Here is a 24435-nt window from a genome sequence, read left to right on the forward strand (position 1 = left end):
AGATATAAGAGAATAGCATCGCCATACAGGTGACAATCCAGCAGCTGTCGGCTGTCCACTATATCTGACAACTTGCTGCATCAGCCACGATCAGTGTTGTCACCGTCCATATCTGTTTAACCTCTTAGATGCTGCTGTCAATAATGACTATATCATTTAAATGTTTAAAAGAGTGTAGCTTCTCCCTCTTTATCCCCATCGGCACTCTGAGGTCATGATTGTGTGGTCCTGATGTTTGCCATGGCAGTTCATGAGCAAACAGCGGCCTTAGAGTCTGCCAGCTACACTGACCTGTTCAAAAGTCAGCCCCATTTAGGTGGTAAAAATCAACTTTTTCATTCCTATCATGCCACTTTGCATTAATTCTTGAAAAGCACCTGAAGGGTTAATAAACTACCGGACAGCAGTTTTCAGTATGTCAGGAGGTGTTCTTTTTAAAATGGTATCGATTTAGGGGTTTTCCAATATATAGGACCCCTAACGTCACTTCAAAACTGGAGATATTCCTAAAAAAGTAATTTTGGAAATTTCCATGAAAAGATGAAAAATTACTGCTACATTTTTACACCTCATAAAATGCTAACAAAATAAAATAACATTTTATAAATGGTGCTGATGTAAAGCAGACATGTAGGAAATATCATTTATTAATGTTTTGCTATGGTATGACTATCTGAATTAAAGGGATAATCAAAGTATGAAAATTGCAAATATTTTAAATGTTTGTCAAATTTCTGATGTTTTTTTATAAATAAACACAAAACATATCAACCTAAATTTACCATTATCATAAAGTATAATGTGTCACGAAAAAACATTCTGAAAATCACTGGTATTTATTAGAGTCATCAATCACGCACAGCGACATACAGTGGCTTGCAAAAGTATTCACACACCCTTGGCATTGATTGTATTTTGCTACCTCCCAACCTGGAACCACATTTTTTTTTCTTTGAGGGGTTGCATCAGTTCATGTATAGAACATGCCTATAACTTTGAACATTTGGTTTCCTTACATTGTGAAGCAGACACAAAATAGGACCAAATATCTGAAAATTTCAGTGTGTATAACTATTCACCCCCCTAAAGTCAGTACATTGTAGAGCTTCTGTCAGCTATACCACACTGCACTTGCTCACTGAGCCAGTGCGCGTGTCATGAGTAAAAAAACTGTGCTCAAAGATACCTGTGGAGCGGGGAGCAGCAGTGAAGATGCGTGCTTCAGACTAACAAGACCTGAAGCACGTGACTGCTGGGGGCGTGGCCTAAGCTCCAGAGAGCTAGGAGCTGAAGGAAAACTCCTAGATGGGTAACTACGGGACAAGGTTACCAAGGGGCATAGACAGGACGTAAACCAGACCAGGCCAGGGTCAAAGCACGAGATAGCACGACAGTACCAAAGGATAAGACAGAATGGATAGTCAGGACGTAGCAACTTAAGTAAACCAGAACGGGCAACAGACAGTACAATAGGGACAAACTGTAATGGAGTAACAATAGCCAAACCAGGAGGTCAGAACCGGAGAAGACAATAGTACCAAAACGTGAGACAGAGAACAGAGTGAGCAGACAGACCGGGTCATACACAGGAAGCAAACAAGCATTGCAGTATACACGCACACCAGGGGGTCAGGCACACAGCCAGAACAACAGTTTAGCTGACAGGGAATCCTAGTCTGAAGTGAGTATAAATACCTCTCCCAGATCCAAACGGAGGCCAGCAAAGGTTAACCCTGAGAGAACAAGACATTAACCATTTCCTATACCATGACAGTCTCATTTTTTGGCAATTACAGCTGAAAGTCACTTTGAATGAGTTTCCATGAGCTTTCCTCATCTTGTCACTGGGATTTTTGCCATTTCCTCAAGGCAAATCTGACCACAGATTCTCAATTGAATTAGGTCTGGCGTTTGGCAAAACCAATTCAAGAAACTTACACGTTTCATCTGAAACAACTTGAGTGCTCCTTTAGCAGTATGCTTTTGGTTTGGCCTTGTGGAAAGGTGACCTCCATCCCAGTCTCAAATTACTGACAGACTGAAACAGGTTTTGCTGAAGAATATCCCTGAATTTCGAACTATCCATCTTCCTTTTGACTCAGACCATTTTTACTGTCCCTGCGGCTGAAAAACATCCCCACAGCATGATGCTACTACCACGGTTCACTGTGGGAAAGATGTTCTTGGGGTGATGAGCTGTGTTGGTTTGACCCCAGACATAGCGTTTACCTTGGTGGCCAAAAGGTTCAGTTTTGGTTTCATCTGACCGCAACACCTTCCTCTATATATTTAGGAACACTCCCCACATGTCTTTTCGCAAATTCAACACGAGCCATACAATTTTTTGTGTGTAAATAAAGGCTTTTGCACACTCTTCTATAAAGGCCACCTCTGTGGAGTGTATGGCTTATTGTGGTCGTATGGACAGATACTCCAGTCTCTGCTTGGGAACTCTACAACTCCTTCGGGGTTACCTTTGGTCTCTGTGCAGCCTCTATGATTAATGCCCTCCTTGTCCGGGCTGAAAGTTTTGGTAGGCGGCCCTCTCTTGGCAGGTCTGTTGTAATACCATGTTCTTTCCATTTGATAATGGATTTGATGGCGAGCCATGGGATCATTAGAGATTCAGATTTTTTTGTAACCCAACCCTGACTTTTACATCTCAAATACTTAGTCCCTGTCTTGTTTGGAGATCTTCTTGGTCTTCAAGGTGTTGTTTGGTTCTGGTGCCTTTTTCTTAATGGTGTTGCAACCTCTGTAGCATTTCTGTAAAGGTGTGTGGAACGGACTGGGTGGTGAAACCACTGTGCCAAAACCAAAGGAAGACCTGAAAGGGCGTGACTAGGAGCCTCACCCAATCCAACCATGGACACGCAGCAGCTAATGACACCGCAGTCCGTGGAGACACAAGGGAGGTGATCCAGGTTCTACTCCAGGACTGACCTTGGGTAGATGGCGGCTGACCCCTAGGAGCAGATAGCTGGAATGGGCCGGGGGAATGTCCAACAGATGCAGGCAGGTAGAGAAGATGAGAGGAACTGAAGGTGCAGACAGGACAGTCTGACGGAGAGATGAGCACTGGCGGGTGCAGCTGGCTCTGCTACCATTGAGGTGAGCACAGGCGTGTGCAGCTGGCTGTGCTGCTGTTGAGGTGAGCACTGGTGGATGGAGCAGACTGAGATGCTAGTACAGGGACCTGAGAACTGACAAGCATGTTAGGAACCAACTCACAACATTGCACAGGCACCTATATGTTGGAGGAGGAGGTTAAAATAGTAAGAGACTTCCAGCTATTGGCTGGGGACACTTTAGAGGAACACGCACAGCCCATTAAGAAAGAGGAAGTGTGTGCATGTGCTCTCTAAGCACAGTGACTGGAGACCTGCTAGGAGTGCATGCACCCCGGGCAGCAGCAGACCCAGAAAGAGCAGGGCGAAAAACTTGGCGATGGAGTACGCTGATGTATCTGCAGGGAGAGAGGGACTGCAGGCAGAGATGTGGGCACTACAGTACCCCCCCTATACCCCTCTTTTTCAACCCTGTCAGAAATTTCTCAAGGAGGGAAGGGGCATGGATGTTCTCCCTGGGCTCCTAGGACCTCTCCTCAGGACCAAACCCCTTCCAGTCCACAAGAAAGAAGGTCTTTTATCTTACCTTCTTGGTGGCCAAAATGTTCTCTACCTTGAAAACGTCTTCAGCGCTGACAGGAGTCAGAGTGGCACCAGGAACCTTGAAGAAAGAACTGAGGACAACAGGTTTGAGAAGAGACACATGGAAGGAATTGGGGATTCGCAAGGAGACCGGGAGTTTAACTTGGTAGTCTACTGGATTAATCCGTTTCAACATCTCGAATGAAGCAAGGACCCAATTTATAGGATGGTATCTTGAGGCAGATATACTTAGCTGATAGCCGAACCTTATCTCCAGCATGAAACAGAGGTGAATTCAGATGTCTCTTATCCTCGTGTCTTTTCATCTGTTCGGAGGATTTTAACAAATACGCTTTGGTTTCCTCCCAGAACTTAGAAAAGTTCCTGACGAGGGAATCGGCAGCTGGAATATCGGAGGTGACAGCCAAATTGAACGGCACTTTGGGGTGTTGACCGTTAACCACAAAAAATGGATATTTGGCCAAACACCTGCTCACATGGTTATTGTAAGAGAACTCAGCGCAAGGCAGGAGGTCAGCCCAGTCACTGTGAAGAGCATTAACAAAATGCTGGAGAAAATTTGTCAAGATCTGATTGACGAGTTCAACTTGGACAACGGACTGAGGATGGTAAGAAGATGAAAAATCCAAAGTAACATCCAGTAGCTTACAGGTGACCCTCCAGAAACGAAAGGTAAACTGGACACCTCTATCGGAGATTATGTGAAGCGGTAGACTATGGAGATCAAAAATCTGAAGAATGAATTCTTTTGCCAGTACTGGCGCAGATGGAAGACCATATAGCGGGATGAAATGAGACATCTTTGAAATACGATCCACCACCACCCAGAAGACAGTACATCTAGCAGACACTGGCAGATCCGTGATGAAATCCATGGAGATATGCTGCCAGGGAGCAGACGGCACAGGCAAGGGAAGCAACCGACCGGTCAAAAGCTGTTTGGGAGTCTTATTTCGGGTACACGAAGGACAAGCAATGTCCACAAATATTAATCAAGAAATAAGGAAAGTAGTCTTCTTCTGTCTGGTGTGACCCACCACCTTAGAAGAATGTCCCCAGAAAGGAACCCGCTTCCTGTCATGTTCAGCCATGTATGTCTTACCGGAGGGTAGGTAAGTCTAGCGGAGCGACTGTAATTATTTTGGAGGGCTCGATGATATGTTTAAGCTCTGGAGAGCGTGTCCGTCTTAACGTTTTTATCAGCCCGATGAAAGTGGAGTGTGAAGTTGATGCGAGCAAAGACCATCTAGCTTGACGGGGGGTTAAGCCACTGAGCAGACTGCAGATAAGCCAGATTCTTGTGGTCAGAGTAAATTACTACAGGGTGCAACGCTCCTTCCAGCAAGTACCGCCACTCCTCCAGAGCCAGCTTGAACTCAAGCAGATCTCTATCGCCAATAGAGTAATTAAGTTCTGGTGTTGAGAAGAGTTTAGAGAAAACGCCGCAGGACACCATGTGACCGTATGAAGACATCTGAGTGAGGATGGCTCTGGGCCCTGTGGAAGATGCATCCACCTCCAGGAAGAACTGTTTGTTATCTTTTGGGTGATGCAGCAACAGAGCTGAGGAGAATGCCTGCTTGAGGGATACAAAGGCTTCTTCTGCTTCAGGAGTCAATTCCTTAGGATTGGCTCCTTTGCGGGTCAGGGCAGAAATAGGAGCAGTCCAGGAAGAAAAATGCGAAATAAATTGATGATAATAATTTGCAAATCCGAGAAACCACTGGATAGCCTTAAGACCGTCTGGACGGGCCACTTCATGACAGCAGATACCTTCTCGGGATCCATCTTCAGACCGGTCTCCGAAACTATGTACCCCAGGAACGGAAGGGAGGACTTTTTGAAGACGCAATTTTCATATTTGGCTTAGAGACGGCTAGGTCTTAACCTTACTAGAACCTAGCGAACGTCCTTCCTGTGTGTTGGCAGATCAGGAGAGAATACCAAGATGTCGTCCAGATATACTACCACACACGTATAGAGAAGGTCCAGGAAGATGTCGTTCACCAGTTCTTGGAAGGCGGCTGGAGCATTACAGAGTCCAAACGTTATAACGAGATACTCGTAATGACCCATCGCGGGTGTTGAATGTCATCTTCCATTCATCTTCTTGGCAAATTTGAACCTCGAAGGTCAAGCTTCGTGAAGATTCTGGAAGCCTACAGGTGATCAAATACTTCGGAGATCAGGGGTAGTGGGTACTTATTTTTTACATTGTTTTGGTTAAGGCCCCTGTAGTCAATGGAGGGTCGCAGAGACCAGTCCTTCTTCTTCACAAAGAAAAACCCAGTTCTGGCAGGAAATGAAGATTTATTAATAACTCCCGTAGCGAGGTTCTTTTCTATATACTCGGACATAGTGCGAGTCTCAGCCTCGGAAAGGGGATAGATTCAGCCTCGAGGAGGAGAGGTACCCGGCAGGAGGTCAATCAGGCGGTCATACGGCCTATGAGGTGACAAGGTCTCAGCCTCCTTCTTGTCGAAGATGTCCGCATACGTCCAATATGCCGTGGGCAGGCCAGGCAAATTAGCAGGCTTAGTAGGAGAACTAGGAGACTGGACAGGACATACGGGAGCAAGGCACATTTCATGACATGCTGAGCCCCAATGGAGTACTTCTCCAGACCTCCGGTCAAGAACAGGTTTATGTTATTGCAGCCATGGGAGACTTAAATGTAGAGGATATAAGACACCAGACAGCATGTGAGGAGAAATCTTCTACGAATGCAGCAGCCCCACCTGAAGATCCACGGGCTCCATGATGAACTGTATGGTCTTGGGATGAGGATTTCCATCCGCTGAAGAAATCACCAATGGATCCGGAAGACGTAGGACTGGAATCTTATACCGCTTGACCACAGCCTGTTGAACAAAGTTACCCGCGAAGACGGAGTCAAGGTGGGCCAATTCAACAAAAGACTCTTTGCCACAGGAGACAGATACAGTCAGGGTCTATGATGGAGAGGTAGAAGTCTTGGCCAGGGTAGCCGCTCCTACCGCCCTAAGCACTGGTGTTTCCCGGTCTCTCGGAGCATGATTGAATAAAGTGTTTGGAGCTGCCGCAGTAGAAGCATGTCCTTTCGGCCCGACGAACCTCTTGGCGACACTTGGATGGCTTCACTGGGTCACCCTGCCGTTTCAAGCAAAGAAGTCGCACCAGGAACTTGCTTAATGATCGGTCGTTGGAAAGTGGGAGCCAGGTGTACCAATCTTTTCTCGCGGTTCACTTCTTTGGTCCATTCCTGGAAACTAATGTCAATTCTGTATGAGAGAGAGACCATGTCATCCAGAGAGGTGGGTATCTCCCGGCCAGCCAGTTCATCCTTGATTCGCCCGGAGAGACCTTCCCAGAAGATTGCCACCAGAGCCTCATTGCTCCAAGCGAGTTTTGAAGACAAGGTATGGAAACGGACCGCATACTGGCCTACGGAGGTTAGCCTGAAATAACCGGAGCAGAGAAGAGGCTGCACAAGAAACGCGACCGTGCTCTTCGAAGTCCTTATGAAAGGCTTCCAAGAAGGACTGTAGGTTGAACACCAACGGATACCCTCTCTCCACAGAGGATTGCGCCATGATAGATAGATGTGACATGATGAAGACCACTTTGGCTTGGTCCGAGGTGAACTCATGAACCAGGAGTTTTAAGTGCAGCGTGCACTGGTTAATGAACCCCCGACAAGGGGTGGGATCTCTGCCAAAGCGTAGAGGAGCCAACAGACGAGGTCCGGAACATGGTGCATAACTGGCTGTCTTGTTGGTGCATCGTGTTGGTAACTGCTGGCTGATTGGATGTGGAAGCGGCTGGTATTGCCAACGTATCGAGATGAGTATTCACAGACCATAGATAGGATAGAATCTTGTCCTGCTGATCCTTCTGGCAGGAGACCTCCTGGTATAGGTCCGAGATGGAAGACCCCTGGGAGCCAGTGGATTCCATGGCCTGTGCAAACTGTAACGGGCTGAGTGGTGGAACCAATGTACCAAAGCCCAAGGAAGACCTGAAGGGGCGTGACGAGGAGCCTCACCCAATCCGACCACGGACACGCAGCAGCTAACACCGCAGTCCGTGGAGAAACAAGGGAGGTGATCAAGGTGTTACTCCAGGACTAACCTTGGGTAAATGGCGGCTGACCCCTAGGAGCCGATAGCTGGAATGGCCCAGGGGAATGTCCAACAGATTCAGGCAGGTAGAGAAGATGACAGGAGCCGCAGGTGCAGACAGAACAGTCTGACAGAGAGATGAGCACTGGCGGGTGCAGCTGGCTCTGCTCTCATTCAAGGAAGCACTGGAGGGTGCAGCAGAATGAGATGCTTGTACAGGGACCTCAGAACCGTGTTAGGAACAAATTCACAACATTGCACAGGCACCTCCATGTTGGAGGAGGCAGTTTAAATAGTAAGAGATTTCCAGCTATTGGCTGGGGACACTTTTGAGGAACGCGCGCGGCCCCATTAAGAAGGAGGAAGTGTGCACGTGCGCTCTAAGCACAGTGCCTGGAGACCTGCTAGGAGTGCATGCACCCCGAGCAACAGTAGACCCAGAAGGAGCAGGACGGGAGCCTTGGCCGTGAGTACGCTGATGTCTCTGCAGGAAGATAGGGACTGCAGGCAGAGATGCGGGTGCTACAGTGTGTATATACTGACAGACCAGTGACACTTAGATTGCGCACAGGTGGATTTCCTTTCACTAAGCATGTGACTTTTGAAGGTAATTGCTTGCACTAGAAATTTTTTTGGGCTTCATTGCAAAAGCGGTGAATACATATGCACATGCCAATTTTTAGTTATTTGATCCCATAAATTTAATTTATGCCTGTATTTGTCTCACTTCATCAACTTAGACTATTTAGTGCTGATGCATCACACACAAATCAGATTACAAAAATATTTAAACACAGGTTGTAATGAAACAAAATAGGTAAAAAGCCAAGGGAGGTGAATACTTTTGCAATCCAATGTATAATGGCATAGATGTAACCTTTTTCATGTAGTTTATCATAAACTTCTTTGAAATTTGTGGGTTATTTTATCATAGAAATGAAAAGTCAGGTTAAAGAGAAACTCTGCTGCAATTGTACAGAAATTCATATTTGGCCAAAATTTAAAAAAAACATAAGTAAAGTACAATAAATTTCATAAAACGGGATTTTTATTTTCTGGTTTTGGATGGAGGAGCAAACAATGATACAGTGGCAAAATGGAGACCTTTAATTGTGATATGACGACTGGACAACACCACAGTGTCAGCCAGTGACTGAGAAGAATCTGTGGCTTCTAAGTTGTTAGTGGTTACTACTCACCTGGGTAGTCATATGTAGAAATCGTCTCTTTGCACCGCTCATCTCTCCTCACGTATATCTCTGTAGTATTAATATTGGTCAGATCTTTACCCTGAAACAAATATTGTACAAGTCAAAAACAGATGGAGAAGTCACATCAATGATCAGCTCTAATCCTCCCATCTCCACCGTTCACATTACACAAGTATAAAACATATAATACTGGTGGATAAAACAAGACTGAGCACAAGACCTTCACAGCCATCTACACATCATAGGGGAGATCTCATGACACCTTCTCTCCATCTACCTGATAATCCTGAGGAACATTGGGATCTTCTTGTTTACAGTCCTGTGGAAGAAGAGGACGGGGACATCTCTTTGGTGTTGTCCTCTTACTGGATAAAACTGGAGGAAACACATATAGGAACTGAAATAATTCTTCACATACAGATAATTATAGGCCGTGTGTATTTAGTCTTGTCTATTACCTGGTGATGTGAGGGGCTGGGGAACCTCCATCATGACGTCCTTGTACAGATCTCTGTGTGCTTCTAAATACTTCCACTCCTCCATGGAGAAATAGACAGTGATGTCCTGACATCTTATAGGAACCTGACACATAAAATGATACAGTCATTCCCCCAATCCCTTCATAGCGTCACTGTATAATGTCCCAGCATTCCCAGCAGTGTCACCTCTACAGTCAGCAGCTCAATCATCTTGTAGGAGAGTTCTAGGATCTTCTGGTCATTGATGTCCTCATATCTCAGGGGGTGAGGTGGAGGACCCATAATTGGGTTCAGGATTCTTCCCCATCCCTCAGATACAGGGGCCTGACAGCGCTCCATAGAGGTCTTCTTCACTACTGTGTAATCCTGGTTAAGGAGAGACACATTAATAAATCTCACTATAGACATTTCCTCACCTCTCCAGTAAGAATGATGTAATGTGACGTCATCAGAATCTCTCACCTCTCCAGCAAGCCGGAAGAGGATCTCTAAGGTGAGGTGTAATATCCTCTCCACCATCTTGTCTCTGTCCCTATCCATCACTGACGAGTCAATAAGGAAAATTTTCTCACATAGAAGATCTCCAGTGAGAGGTTCCGATATTATATGGACCTGAATGGGGAGAAGATGAACTGATGCAAAATCATAAAGAATCCATGTAATAATACAATTACTGGAGAACTAAAAGGGAAACATATCAGGAAATATAACGTGTAAATGTTGTATTCTCAGATCGTGTCATAAACATCACTCACTTGCTGCACTAGTAACTTGGATGTGACTATAAAATGGGACTCCGCTTCCCACATTTACCTCTCCATTCAGGTACCACAATAGGCTGACCACGAGCTAAGCGCATCCCACAGCCAGCTCACACATCCACACCACACTTCTCACAGCCACCACTCGCCACTTTGTAAGGTCACAGAGACACCTGCCTTGGATGACACACTACTAGCACACATTCACAGCCAACTTTTCAAAGCATCTGATAAGTATTTTTCTTCGACTTTGGCATACACAGAGTAAAACAACCAAGCTAAAGCTTTCCTCTTTGAGGTTGTGGCTACATTTAGAGCAGCAAGGAGCAAACTTATTAAGCTTCAGATTTAATATATAAAAAGTAAATTACGGTGCTTCAAAAATGACAAAAATAAATGGGCTAAATACAGAAACATCTTAGAGATTGAACCATTTGGAGGAGGAGATCACAGCAGAAATTAGGACAGATCTACAATTCATGTTAACTCTCCTGGATCTGAACGCCTGTTTGACCTCCATACGACACCTAGGCATGCTCCTGATGAGTCGGCAGATGTTTTCATGAGGGATCTCCTCCCAGACCTGGACTAAAGCATCCGCCAACTCCTGGACAGTCTGTGTTGCAACGTGACATTGGTGGAGGAGAAAGAAATGATGTCCCAGATGTCCTTAATCGGATTCAGGTCTGAGGAACGGGCGGGCCAGTCCACAGCTTCAATGCCTTCATCTTACAGGAACTGCTGACACACTCCAGCCACATAAGGTCTGGCATTGTCCTGCATTAGGAAAAACCCAGGGTCAACTGCACCAGCATATGGTCTCACAAGGGGTCTGAGGATCTCATCTCGGTACCTAATGGCATGGTGTTAGGCTGTGCGCAAAACCCCCATCTGTGGATGTCGAGCCCTCAAACCATCCTCATGGAGTCGGTTTCTAACCGTTTGTGCAGATACATGCACATTTGTGGCCTGCTGGAGGTCATTTTGCAGGGCTCTGGCAGTGCTCCTCCTGTTTCTCCTTGCATAAAGGCTGAGGTAGTGGTGCTGCTGCTGGGTTGTTGCCCTCCTACGGCCCCCTCCACGTCTCCTGGTGTACTGGCCTGTCTCCTGGTAGCGCCTCAGCCTCTGGACACTACGCTGACAGACACATCAAACCTTCTTGCCACAGATCGCATTGATGTGCCATCCTGGATGAGCTGAACTACCTGAGCCACTTGTGAGGGTTGTAAAGTCCGTCTCATGCTACCATGAGTGTGAAAGCACAACCAACATTCAAAAGAGACCAAAACATCAGCCAGAAAGCATTGGTACTGAGATGTGGTCCCCACCTGCAGAACCACTCCTTTTTTGAGGGTGTGTTGATAATTGCCAATAATTTCTATCTGTTGTCTATTCCATTTGAACAACAGCATGTAAAATTTATTGTCAATCAGTGTTGCTTCCTAAGTGGACAGTTTGATTCAACAGAAGTTTGATTTACTTGGAGTTATATTCTGTTTATTAAGTGTTCCCTTTATTTTTTTGAGTAGTATATTTGTTGAGAAAGAAAAGAATAATCAATTTTGACCTTTTCTTCTACTAAATATGAAGGTTGGCCCATGACTTTTACCAAGCTTTTAATTTTGGTCCTCTGTGTATTTGAGTTTGACATCCCTGGTCTAGATACTGCTGTCACTATTGACAGCGGCATTTAAGGGATTAAACGCATATGATCAGTACAAGCACCGATCGCAGCTGTTGCAGCATTTTCATAAGTCACAATAATTTTGCGCAACTCGGAAAGATTTTGTGACATTTGCCGTTTACATGCCAGTCCTGACAAGCTATGCCAAGGTGTAGCATGGGCGGGGCACGGCGTTACTGTACCAATTCATCAAATTTATGATATTCTGTCACTTTAGTGGATACATTTATTTCAGTGTATTAGGTTCACTGTAGTCCACCGCGAGCTTTCATTAAGACCAGCAAGCACAGTGGAGTGTTAATGAATCAGCTCCCTAATTTTCATTACAGACGTATAAAACATATAATACTGGTGGATAAAACAAGACAGAGCACAAGACCTTCACAACAGTCTACACATCGTAGGGGAGATCTCATGACACCTTCTCTCCATCTACCTGATGATCCTGAGGAACATCGGGATCTTCATGTTTACAGTGCTGTGGGAGAAGAGGACGGGGACATCTCTCTGGTGTTGTCCTCTTACTGGATAGAACTGGAGGAAACACATACAGGGACTGAATTTATTCTTCACATACAGATAATTATAGGCCGTGTGTATTTAGTCCTGTCTATTACCGGGTGATGTGAGGGGCTGGGGAACCTCCATCATGACGTCCTTGTACAGATCTTTGTGTCCTTCTAAATACTCCCACTCCTCCATGGAGAAAGAGACGGTGACATCCTGACACCTTATAGGAACCTGATACACACAATGATACCGTCATCCCCCAGATACCTTCATAGCATTACAGAATAATGTCCCAGCATTCCCAGCAGTGTCACCTCTCCAGTCAGCAGCTCAGTCATCTTGTAGGTGAGTTTTAGGATCTTCTGGTCATTGATGTCCTCACGTATCAGGGGATGAGGTGCAGGTCTCGTGATTGGGGAAGACCCCTGAGCCCATCGCTCAGACACAGAGTCTTGACAGCGCTCACTAGAGGTCTTCTTCACTACTGTGTAATCCTGGTTATGGAGAGACACATTAATAAATCTCACTACAGACATTTCCAGAGTCCTCACCTCTCCAGTTCTGTCCATCTGTTATTCCCATAGATAAGAATGATGTAATGTGACATCATCAGAATCTCTCACCTCTCCAGTAAGCCGGAAGAGGATCTCTAGGGTGAGGTGTAATATCCTCTCCGCCATCTTGTCCCTGTCCCTATCCGTCCTTGATGAGTCAGTCTGGAAAATGTTCTCATATAGAAGATCTCCACTGAGAGGATCCGATATTGTAGAGACCTGAATGGGAAGAAGATGAAGATGTAACATCAAAATATCTCCCATGGAATGATACAATTACAGGAGATAATAATGGGAAATATATCAGGAGATAGAACGCGTAGATGTTGTATTCACCAATCGTATAAACTGAAATGTCATAAACATCACCCACTTGCTACACTTGTGACTTGGATGAGACTGGAAATGGGGACTGTTCACACTCACTCATCTACTAAACTACTGCAGTAGGCTGACAATGAGCTAAGTGCACCCGGCAGCCAGCTCACACATCCATGCCACACTTCTTGCAGCCACCACTTGCCATTTTGATTTGCCACCAAGACACCTGTTCTGGGTGACTCACTAGCTCACATGTACAGCTAAATTATGGAATCACCTGACTAATATTCTTCTTATACTTTGACGTACACAGGGTTTATCATGTCACGGGCACGTCAATGGGCGCATGGAATGACGCGACCCCCTGCTGACATGTTACATGCTGCAGTGAGAGACTGACAGCACCATTTAACAGGTCTACAGCTGTGTGGGGGTCTCAGCTCTGAATTATGATCACTTGTTATTATATCTAGGGGCCTCTGTTCCCAGCGACGCATAACAAAATATATCACCATGACAACCGGGGCCTAACAATGGGCTCCGAGAACGGTGACATTAACAATATAATGAGAAAAAATATCAACTAAAATCCAGCTACACTGACTAACAAGAGAAGTTGTACTTCTGGGATAATCTGCCCCCACAATGTCTCCATTCCATGTACAGCTCACACCGCAGATAACAGCCCCTCATACATCTATAGCACCGGCCCGGGGCCACATCTCCAGACCTGGGAACCTGATCCAGGAGGTCGGTGCTGTGTCCCGGGGGTCATCTGTATCTGCATCAGGAGTGGGGGGAGGGAGGGTTTATTTATTAGGAGGTGGGGGGACATATTGTGGGGGCAACTTGTACTATCATAATGTGTGTGGGGGGATGGTGGTACTGGGGGAACATTATACTGCGTGTGGGGGGATGGCGGTACTGTGGGGGCAAGTAATAGAACAAACTGACGGCACATCTAGAACTAGTCTGAATAGGTGCATACCAAAAGGCAAATTACATATTAAATTAAAAAACTGTGGGGGCATTATACTGTGTGTGGGGGGATTGCAGTACTGTGGGGGCATTATACTGTGTGGGGGGATGGCAGTACTGTGGGGACATTATACTGTGTGTGGGGGGATGGCGGTACTGGGGGAACATTATACTGTGTGGGGGATGGCGGTACTGGGGGAACATTATACTGTGTGTGGGGGGGATGGCGGTACTGTGGGAACATTATACTGTGTGTGCCATATGTGTTTCCTTACTTCCTGTTTTCCATATTTGGGTCATATGTATCCATCAGAGGAAAAGGAACAAAATGCTATGATTCTTAGAAAGTGACAACAAAAAAAGGACTAAAACAGTCTCAGCACTGAAGGGGTTACTGCCCCCTGTGCCCAGTAATGGGGAATCTCCAGCACCTACCTCCACCTGCAGAGCCGCACTCCACATATATGGCTGCTCTGTGCGCACAGGACCTGGGATGAGGTCACAGGAGGGGAGGAGTCAGGGGTCACATGATCAGGGGCCTCAGTGTATGCAGGACTCTGCTGTGCTGGTTGTCATGGTGCTGGATGAGGGGAAGTTTCTGTGTGGGGTCAGGAGGGGTTTACAGGGTGGATGTAGCAGAGCCGTGTGTGTGCGAGGTGTGCGAGGTGTACGGAGCGGAGCCGTGTGTGTACGGAGCGGAGCCGTGTGTGTACGAGGTGTACGAGGTGTACGGAGCGGAGCTGTGTGTGTACGAGGTGTACAGAGCAGAGCTGTGTGTGTACGAGGTGTACGGAGCAGAGCCGTGTGTGTACGAGGTGTACGGAGCGGAGCCGCGTGTGTACGAGGTGTACGGAGTGGAGCGCGTGTGTACGAGGTGTACGGAGCGGAGCCGTGTGTGTACGAGGTGTATGGAGCGGAGCCGTGTGTGTACGAGGTGTATGGAGCGGAGCCGTGTGTGTACGAGGTGTATGGAGCGGAGCCATATGTGTACGAGGTGTACGGAGCGGAGCTGCTTGTGTGCAACATGTACGGAGCAGAGCTGTGTGTGTACGAGGTGTACGAGCTGAGCCGTGTGTACGGAACAGAGCCTTATGCGTGCGAGGTGTACGAAGCGGAGCCGCATGTGTGCAAGGTGTACGGAGCAAAGCCGCGCGTGTGCGATGTGTACGTAGCGGAGCCGCGTGTGTGCGAGGTGTACGGAGCAGAGCCGCACGTGTACGAGGTGTACGGAGCGGAGCCGTGTGTGTACGAGGTGTACGGAGCAGAGCCGTGTGTGTACGAGGTGTACGGAGCAGAGCCGTGTGTGTACGAGGTGTATGGAGCGGAGCCGCGCATGTGCGAAGTGTATGGAGCGGAGCCGTGTGTGTGCGATGTGCACGGAGTGGAGTCGCGCGTGTGCGATGTGTACAGAGCGGAGCCGCACATGTGCAAGGTGAACGGAGCAGAGCCACGCGTATACGAGGTGTACAGAGCGGAGCAGGCGTGAGTCGTCAGAAAAGCTGCTGTGTGACAAGGTACCAACGACCGCTGAGGTAGTTATACGGATCGGCGTCGGATTTCTGTGTCATTGAAGAGATCTGCCTGTTTGTCAGCTTACTAGCGACCATATAGCGACGCACCAGCGATCTTCACCACGTCATATCGTTGTCGGGATCGCTGGTGCATCGCTATGTGAGACGGGACCCTAAGGCCTGTTTCACACTTCAGTCTTTTAGAATCAGTCACAATTAATCAAAGTGTTGAAATAACGGATCCTGTGTAGATTGTAAAAAACTGATGCACCGTGTCCGTTTTTTTGACGGATCCTTCGAAGCAGCAGTTGTAGAAATTTGAAAGGAACAAAATTCTAGAGAGAGGATGAGAGAGTGAGAGAATTTTTATGTGACAGAATGGCTGTGGGGATTAAATTAAAGGAAGACATTGTTCCAGGCATGCTCAGTTTGAAAAAACGAAATCCAGTGACGGATCCTGCGCCCATAGGCTTCCATTATAGCCAACGACGGACGGCACTGGATCCGTCGCTGTCTGACTTTTCGACATACAAAAAAAATGTTACTTTGTCCATTGTCTCCGGTGACGGACAAAGAATTTATTACGGATCCGTGAAACGACGGATGAAACGGACGGCCATCTGTTACAATCGGTCGCTAATACAAGTCTATGAGAAAAAAAATGGACCCAGTGGCATCATTCACTGGATCCGTTTTTTTCAAAAAAGGATTGTGACTGATGGCAAAAAACTGCCAGGCTGCTCAGGACACCCCCACTGTCCATACTTATAGAAACATACAGGCCATTAACACCCAGAAACTTATGAAGAACTTGCAGTCTTCTTTACACTCTACTGAAACTGCCCTCACTAAAGTCTCTAATGATCTACTAACAGCTAAATCAAATGGTCATTACTCCATGCTTACTCTCTTGGATCTCTCTGCAGCATTCGACACTGTGGATCATCAGCTCCTCCTCACTATGCTCCGTTCCATTGGCCTCAAGGACACCGTTCTCTCCTGGTTCTCCTCCTATCTCTCTGACCGCTCCTTTACTGTATCTTTTGCCGGTTCCTCCTCCTCTCACCTTCCCCTTACTGTTGGGGTTCCTCAAGGATCGGTTCTAGGCCCCCTCCTCTTCTCCTTGTACACTTCCCGTATTGGTCAAACAATCAGTAGATTTAGTTTCCAGTACCATCTCTATGCTGATGACACCCAATTATATGCTTCTTCTCCTGACATCATACCAGCCTTTCTAGAAAACACCGGCGATTGTCTAAACGCTGTGTCTAACATCATGTCCTCACTATATCTGAAACTGAACCTGTCAAAGACTGAACTCCTTGTGTTTCCTCCCTCTACTAATGTACCTATACCCGACATTGCCATTTCTGTGTGTGGTTCCACTATTACTCCCCAGCAACATGCCCGCTGTCTTGGGGTCATACTTGATTCCGAGCTTTCCTTTGCCCCCAACATTCGATCACTGGCTCGCTCTTGTCATCTGCACCTCAAAAACATTTCTAGAATTCGACCTTTTCTTACTTTTGACTCCGCAAAAACTCTTACTGTTTCTCTTATTCATTCTCGTCTCGACTATTGTAACTCTCTTCTAATCGGTCTCCCTCTTACCAAACTCTCCCCTCTCCAATCTGTATTGAATGCTGCAGCCAGGATCATATTTCTCACCAATCGTTACACCGATGCCTCTACCTTGTGCCAGTCATTACACTGGCTACCCATCCACTCCAGAATTCAGTATAAACTTATTACCCTCACCCACAAAGCCCTCCATGGCTCAGCACCACCCTACATCTCCTCCCTTGTTTCATTATACCACCCTACCCACGCCCTCCGTTCTGCTGATGATCTGAGGTTAGCAACCTCAATAATCAGAACCTCCCACTCCCGTCTCCAAGACTTTACACGTGCTGCGCCAATTCTTTGGAATGCACTTCCCAGGTCAATACGATTAGTCCCCAATCCCCACAATTTTAAGCGTGCCCTGAAAACACATTTATTCAGACTGGCTTATTGCCTCAACACATTAACCTAATCTATCCCTGTGTGGCACAGCCAAAAGTTTTACCATAACCAGGTTCCCCTCATCATGTTCCCACATGCTTTATGCATCCATTAGCCCTCTATGTCTGTACTGTTACACACTTAACATTATGGCTGGTCCATACAATCAGGGCAACTGTTACCACCCACCTTTTGTGTCTACGTCTTTCCTCATAGACTGTAAGCTTGTGAGCAGGGCCCTCATTCCTCTTGGTATTTGTTATAATCTATGTGATTATTGTTATGCTGTAATGTCTATTGTCTGTACAAATCCACTCTGAAATGTAAAGTGCTGTGGAATATGTCGGCGCTATAGAAATAAAATTTATTATTTATTATATGCAGCAGGGGTAACAGGCTGCTAAGTGAAAACATGAGCTCAATATTTGGGACAGCAGATTGCCTTAAATACCTTTCGTGTGATTCCATCTAATGATCAAGGGCAACCTCGAGATGGATGTCGGGGGCCAGGAGCACACGCAGCCTGCGAAGCTAGATAGAAAGATGGACTCAAACTACATGTGGCGGAAGGTATCGCAATTCAGAAATGCTGATAGAGGTGAGGAAGATCCCCAAGGGCTAGGAAAGCCAGAAAAGGGGATATGCCCCTATCCTGAGAGCCAAGGCTAAAGTTGTATCTGGTACCTGTGGGAAAGATGATGACCTGTTGGACCTTATCCTTTAAACCTGTTTGTACGTATTGTGCAGACTGCCATTCTCTCACTAAAAGTTTGTTTTTTATAAACCATGTGTCTCCTGGACTGTCTGCTGCCCTGGTTCCAGAGGAGAGATTCCTAGGCTCAGAACAGGCCTGCTGGCCACAAGTGAATGGAAAGCACCACATACACAGCAGCACACCAGGACTGAGATACCCTTTGTCTGTAGGATGCCAGAGCGAGTGGGGACCAGAGCTCGCCCACGACTACCTTGCTTGGGCATCTAACGTGTACGATATGTACAAAGCGGAGTTGTGTGTACGACATGTAAGGAGCAGATCATTGCATGTGTGATATACATGGAGCAGATATGTCTCACTTCTCAAAAAAGTACGACATAGTGATCATGGGAGATTTTTATTATCCAGATATTTGTTGGGGATCTCTCTCAGTCAAAAGTAATGGGTCCAGACAATATTTATCTCCTCTTGCTGACAACTGTATCTTTCAAAAGGTAGAAGAGAGAACAAGAGGATCTGCCATCTCGAACCTAATTCTTACCAACAGGGAGGAAATAGTTGAGGAAGTAAAGGTGGCTGGGAATTTATGAGACAACAATCATGCTATCTTCAAATCTCAGACTTTAAGGTTCGACTTCGTAAAGGCAGATTTTAATGGACTCAGAAAGAGGGTAGGCAAGATCAAATGGGAGATTTTGCTAAATGAAATTATCACTGCACAATTGGTTACAATCCCAAAAAGAAGGAAGAATTGGAAGCTATTACAGAGACCAGAATGGATGAACACAGAACTTGTTAAAAAGGAAAAAAATGTAAATTAAATGGAAAGAGGGGGGAGTATATCTAAAGAATAATATACAGTAATGCTGTTTGCAGGGCAAGAGTTAGAAGAGCTAAAACCGGTAATGAAATGAGACTTACAAGGGAGACGAAAAGCAGTAAAAAAGGGATTTTAGGGGTTTGGCAAAATAAAGTCAAAGGTGCTATAGGGTTTTTACAGGATGAAAAGGGTGAAGTGGTCAGAAGTGATGTTGAGATGACCGAACTTTTAAATTCCTATTTTGCATCTGTGTTCTCTATGAAAGCATTTGTAGCATTAACTAATCTTCACGGTGCCATTGAAGCAATAAAAGAATCCACACTATAATTAAGGCCTGAAACCTTGGTCAAAGTTATCTGAGCACACATCTCCAAGGGTGCCCAAACGTTTGCATTGCATCAGTCCATTTTCCCTTTTGTCATTTTCAAAATATAAAAGATGAATATATATATTAGAGTTCATTTCATCTTCAAAGATGTCAGATTGGGGGGGGCGTGGCCTGGCTGCACTGGGGAAAAGATGTGGCTGACAGGAGCTCCTGCAAGACCCGAAAAATTTCAGGAAATAAGTGAGCCTTGTGTGCTAAATTGATCCCCAAGATTAGTCTGAACCCATCCGTCATCCTCTAGCGGAGAAATCAGCACGGAAGAGTGATCCCCCAACGTATTTGGCTGGACCCGGGAAACAGACTGTGGAGACCTGTTGGGGAGAAGACGGACGCCATCTTCACAACACAGGGGGCGGCTGCTGGACTCTGAAGTGGTGCTGGTGGTATGCACCTTGGAGGTACCGTCTGGTGAATCTGCTGAGCCCTGTCCCTTCCCTCCCCCTGCATGACTGAGCTGGATCTGTCCGTTCGGCCCTTGGCTCTGATACGCTGAGCGGTGCTGCGCGCCTTCAGCTCTCCTGCTCCTTCCCTCCCTGGCTCCCTGGTGTGGAGCGGGGATGCTTCTGCCGACGGCGATGCGCTGCGGGTACTCACCTCTGTGAAGTGCGCCTCTTTTTCCCCTTACTTGCTGCCTGGCGAGTCGGGTTGCCACGGGGCAGACCTGAGGCTGCGGCAGCGGTGCTGGGAGCGTTCTTTCTGCTTCTGACCGGCGCCATATTGATTGACACGAAGGGGCGCTGGGGACAGGGACGGCGGGGATAGACATTCATTGAAGCTGGGAATCGCCTCATTTAGCCACTGCTACCCAGCAAAAAAATTTCCATGGTGCTGTTCGGAGACGGAGGGAGTTCCGGGGACTATTCCTGAGATACAGGCAGCATCTCTCCTGGTCATCTTTTGCACCAAATCGCCATCTTAAAAACCCCTTAACGACCAGGGGTATTTTTGGTTTTGCATTTTCATTTTTCCCTCCCCTTCTTTCCAGAGCCATAACTTTTTTATTTTTCCATCTATATGGCCATGTGAGGGCTTATTTTTTGCGGGACGAGTTGTACTTTTAAATGATACCATTGGTTTTACCATGTCGTGTACTCGAAAACGGGACAAATTCCAAGTGCGGTGAAATTGCCAAAAAAGTGCAATCCCACACTTGTTTTTTGCTTGGCTTTTTTGCTAGGTTCACTAGATTCTAAATCTGACCTGCCATTATGATTCTCCAGGTCATTATGAGTTCATAGACACCAAACATGTCTATGTCCTCTTTTATCTAAGTGGTGAAAAAAAATTCCAAAGTTTGCTTAAAAAAAAAATTGCGCAATTTTATGAGACCCGTAGCGTCTCCATTTTTCATGATCTGCGGTCGGGTGAGGGCTTATTTTTTCCGTGCCGGGCTGACGTTTTTAACGATACCACTTTTGTGCAGATATGTTCTTTTGATCGCCCGTTATTGCATTTTAATGCAATGTCTTGGCGACCAAAAAAACCGTAATTCTGGCGTTTTGAATTTTTTTCTCGCTACGCCGTTTAGCGATCGGTTAATGCTTTTTTTCCTCTTCACCACGACAGCACCCACTGAGAGAGGGGATCCGCCCCTAGGAACAGGAACCCTACAGAGAGATAAAAGAGGCGGTCCCCCTCGCTCCCTCAGTTGGTTTCCTATTCCTAGAAGGAACCCATAGAGAAAGAAGCTCGCAAGAGGATACCTGGCCTGGTTGCCGCCTGTACAGGGTCCATATGAGCTGCAAGGGCCCCAGAGCTGGAAGCAGCGTCGGGGGAGATCTGATATTCAACTCCCCGCTCAGTTGGTATTGCAGCATGAGGCCTGGTAACGATGTGCCTGGCTCTCGTACGGTGCATAGAGTGGCAGGAGCCGGCACCTAATGAGACTCCCCTTGGGGGACGCAGCATTACGGACCAGAGCGTCCTGGCTCAAAGTAAGAGCGCGTCTCAGCGTCAAGGCTACCGGCACCCCCAGGTATGATGCAGAATGCGGTAAAATGCTGAACGCTGATTCCATACCTGACTCCTGGATGGTCAGTGGAATGGTCCGGTCCGACAGAGTAGACCGGGAGAGGCCGACCTGGCGCATATGAGAGACGCAGCATGGCGCAGAGGGACAGCAGCCGGGGGTTTGGCATGGTGATGCAGCATATGGCTGGAGTAAAACTGGCTCCGGTCCGAACAGCGTAGATCGGGAGAGGCCGACCTGGCACGTATGAGGCGCAGCACGGCGCAGAAGGCCAGCAGCCGGGGGGGCTTGGCATGGTGATACAGCATATGGCTGGAGTGGAACTGGTTCCGGTCCGACAGCATAGACCGGGGGAGGCCATCCTGGTGCGTATGAGAGGCACAGAAGGCCAGCAGCTGGGGGCTTGGCATGGTGATGCAGCATATGGCTGGAGTGGAACTGGTTCCGGTCCGACAGCGTAGACCGGGAGAGGCCGTCCTGGCTTGTATGAAAGGCGCAGAAGGCCAGCAGCAGGAGGCTTGGCATGGTATGCCTGAGTCCCAGAGGGACGGTGAGAGCCGAAGCAGATTGACTCCTCCCTCGGCTGATAATGACTGCATGAGGCAGGGGCCGAGTGGGGCCATCCTCGCTCATGGATGCAGCACGATATGGCTGGAATGTAACTGGCGCACGTTTGCGCAGGGGGTCTTGCGCAGTTGAAGGCCTTGTATGGCCACGGATAAAAGTGGTAGACGGGAAAGCGAACCACGTCTCAGAATGCCTCGTATGGTGGTGCAAGGTACACCCACATGAAGTGGTGGAGGTGCTACCATAGAGCAGCAGAAAGAGTGGACACTCTAGACAGAATGGTTCCACGGAAAGAGGTGGTACACGGTGAAGCAGACCACATCTTAGGCTGAATTTCCACAGCCAGTACGTGTTAATCATCAAGGAGACGCGGGGCTGCTCTCTTTAGGTGGCTGCTGAGCAGATGAAGGCCGGGCAATTACCAGAGTGAGAGACCAGCTGAAGATACCTAGTCTGGTTGATGTGTGAAAGAAAAAAAATGGATTAAAACCACATGTGGTATACACTTTTTAGCAAAAAAAAGTATTGACTAAATACCCTGTATTTGTTGTCATCATTTTACCAGCACTTGCTGATTACTGTCATATTTTTTACTGCAGGGTATGTTTTGCACATTAGTCATTCTGTGTTTTCTTTTTGTGTTTCAGTCAGTGGGTGGTGTGAACACTGTCCGACCGACTTGTTCACATTTGTGCATGTCACGTGTTTTTAATCCATTTTTTCCTTGCTTATGCATGGTTTGAGAGACCCCATCCCTCTCTTGTGTGACATGCACATAAAGAGCCGTCTTACACTGCATGCCCATACTAGGAAGCGCCTGTCTGAATCCTGTTCATTTAGACACTGCTCATATGTTCAGGTTTTAAATACATTAGATAGGGACTGCTCCAATAAGGGTTACCTTGACGAGGTGGAGTGGCTTGGTATACACTTTTTTGCAAAAAAAACGTATCGACTAAATACCCTGTATTTGTTGTCATCTTTTTACCAGCACTTGCTGATTACTGCCATATTTTTTACTGCAGGGTATTTTTTGCACATTAGTCATTCTGTGTTTTCTTTGAGTTTCTAACAACATAACTATCATTAGCCGTGGGATGTGCCTACAATGACCTAGACGCCTCGGTACAGCCAAAGATTTAACTAAGCCTAAAGCAAGAAAGGGGAAAGCTAAACTTCCCCGGAGTAGAACCCCAAAGGAATAGATAGCCCCCAAATAAATATTGTCGGTGTTACGGGCTGGTGGAACGCACCAAATAATAAAGATGGAATAATATGAGGAGCGTTCGCAGCCCGGGGCCCACCATGCAGAGGCGGAACCTTCCTGATCCCCCTGATGGACAAATCAGACCTGTAGAAGGACCTGAGCATGTGACTCCCGATCCCCAATAGGAGATCGTCCCATGAGCATGCTCAGTGGCGCAAGGGAAGGACTTAGACTCTGGAGTCTTTTGCTGCGCTGCTGGCCAGGCTGCATTGTCATACCTGGACCAGAGGTCGCAGCAGCAACCGAGCCCACACTGCTGGTGTGAGCAGAACGCCGGGATCGAGGAGTCTGCTGAGCAGGCTCCACTGTGGCCGAAGAATTGGAGACAGTCGACGGCAAGGCTCGGGATTCCCGCTGTGCAGCGCCTGGAACCTGACGCCTAACAGTCGGTGAGACAAGTTGAGGCACAAATGCAGGCCGAAAATAGAGTGAGCAAGTGATGGGGCCCAAACTGTCTAGATAGGACAGAAAAGATACTGTCTGCAATCACGCAAAACCCCCAAAAAATCCAACACGTCTGATATACAAAAACACTGAGGTCACACGACCTCTCCCCCACTAGATCAGCATTCTGGTGTGAACTTGGAGCAAAGCAAAGATACTAATATAACAGGGAATTAGCAATACTGTACAGAAGGACATATGAGCGGGGTCCAGCACAAATCCCAGCAGGGAATAATACTGAACCCACACAGCAAAGCAGAGAAAGGCAAAAACTATAACAAATGCAAAAGATTCCAGCAAACAAATAACTTACCTGAATGATGTAAGACCAAGAAGGGGAAAAAGCAGACTTCACAATGCACAGGAATCATAGAATCGTAGAGTTGGAAGGGACCTCCTGGGCCATCTGGTCCAACCCCCCTGCTCAAAGCAGGATTCGCTAAATCATCCCAGTCAGATGTCTGTCCAGCCTCTGTTTGAA

At 46.9% G+C, this 24435-nt stretch overlaps 1 protein-coding gene across 1 annotated transcript in view; it reads right to left on the reverse strand.

Annotated features, from left to right (window-relative positions):
- LOC141052989 (uncharacterized) overlaps positions 1-24435 on the reverse strand; it is a 196100-nt gene that overhangs the window by 76646 nt on the left and 95019 nt on the right. The window contains 9 exon segments of the mRNA XM_073550314.1: positions 8971-9061; positions 9260-9357; positions 9441-9564; positions 9648-9827; positions 9924-10073; positions 12343-12440; positions 12524-12647; positions 12731-12910; positions 13040-13189. Coding sequence (XP_073406415.1) covers positions 8971-9061; positions 9260-9357; positions 9441-9564; positions 9648-9827; positions 9924-10073; positions 12343-12440; positions 12524-12647; positions 12731-12910; positions 13040-13189 — 1195 coding nt within the window.

This window comes from Dendrobates tinctorius, unplaced genomic scaffold, assembly GCF_039654945.1.
Source record: "Dendrobates tinctorius isolate UK_male_01 unplaced genomic scaffold, ASM3965494v1 ptg000164l, whole genome shotgun sequence".
Classification (NCBI taxonomy): Eukaryota; Metazoa; Chordata; class Amphibia; order Anura; family Dendrobatidae; genus Dendrobates; species Dendrobates tinctorius.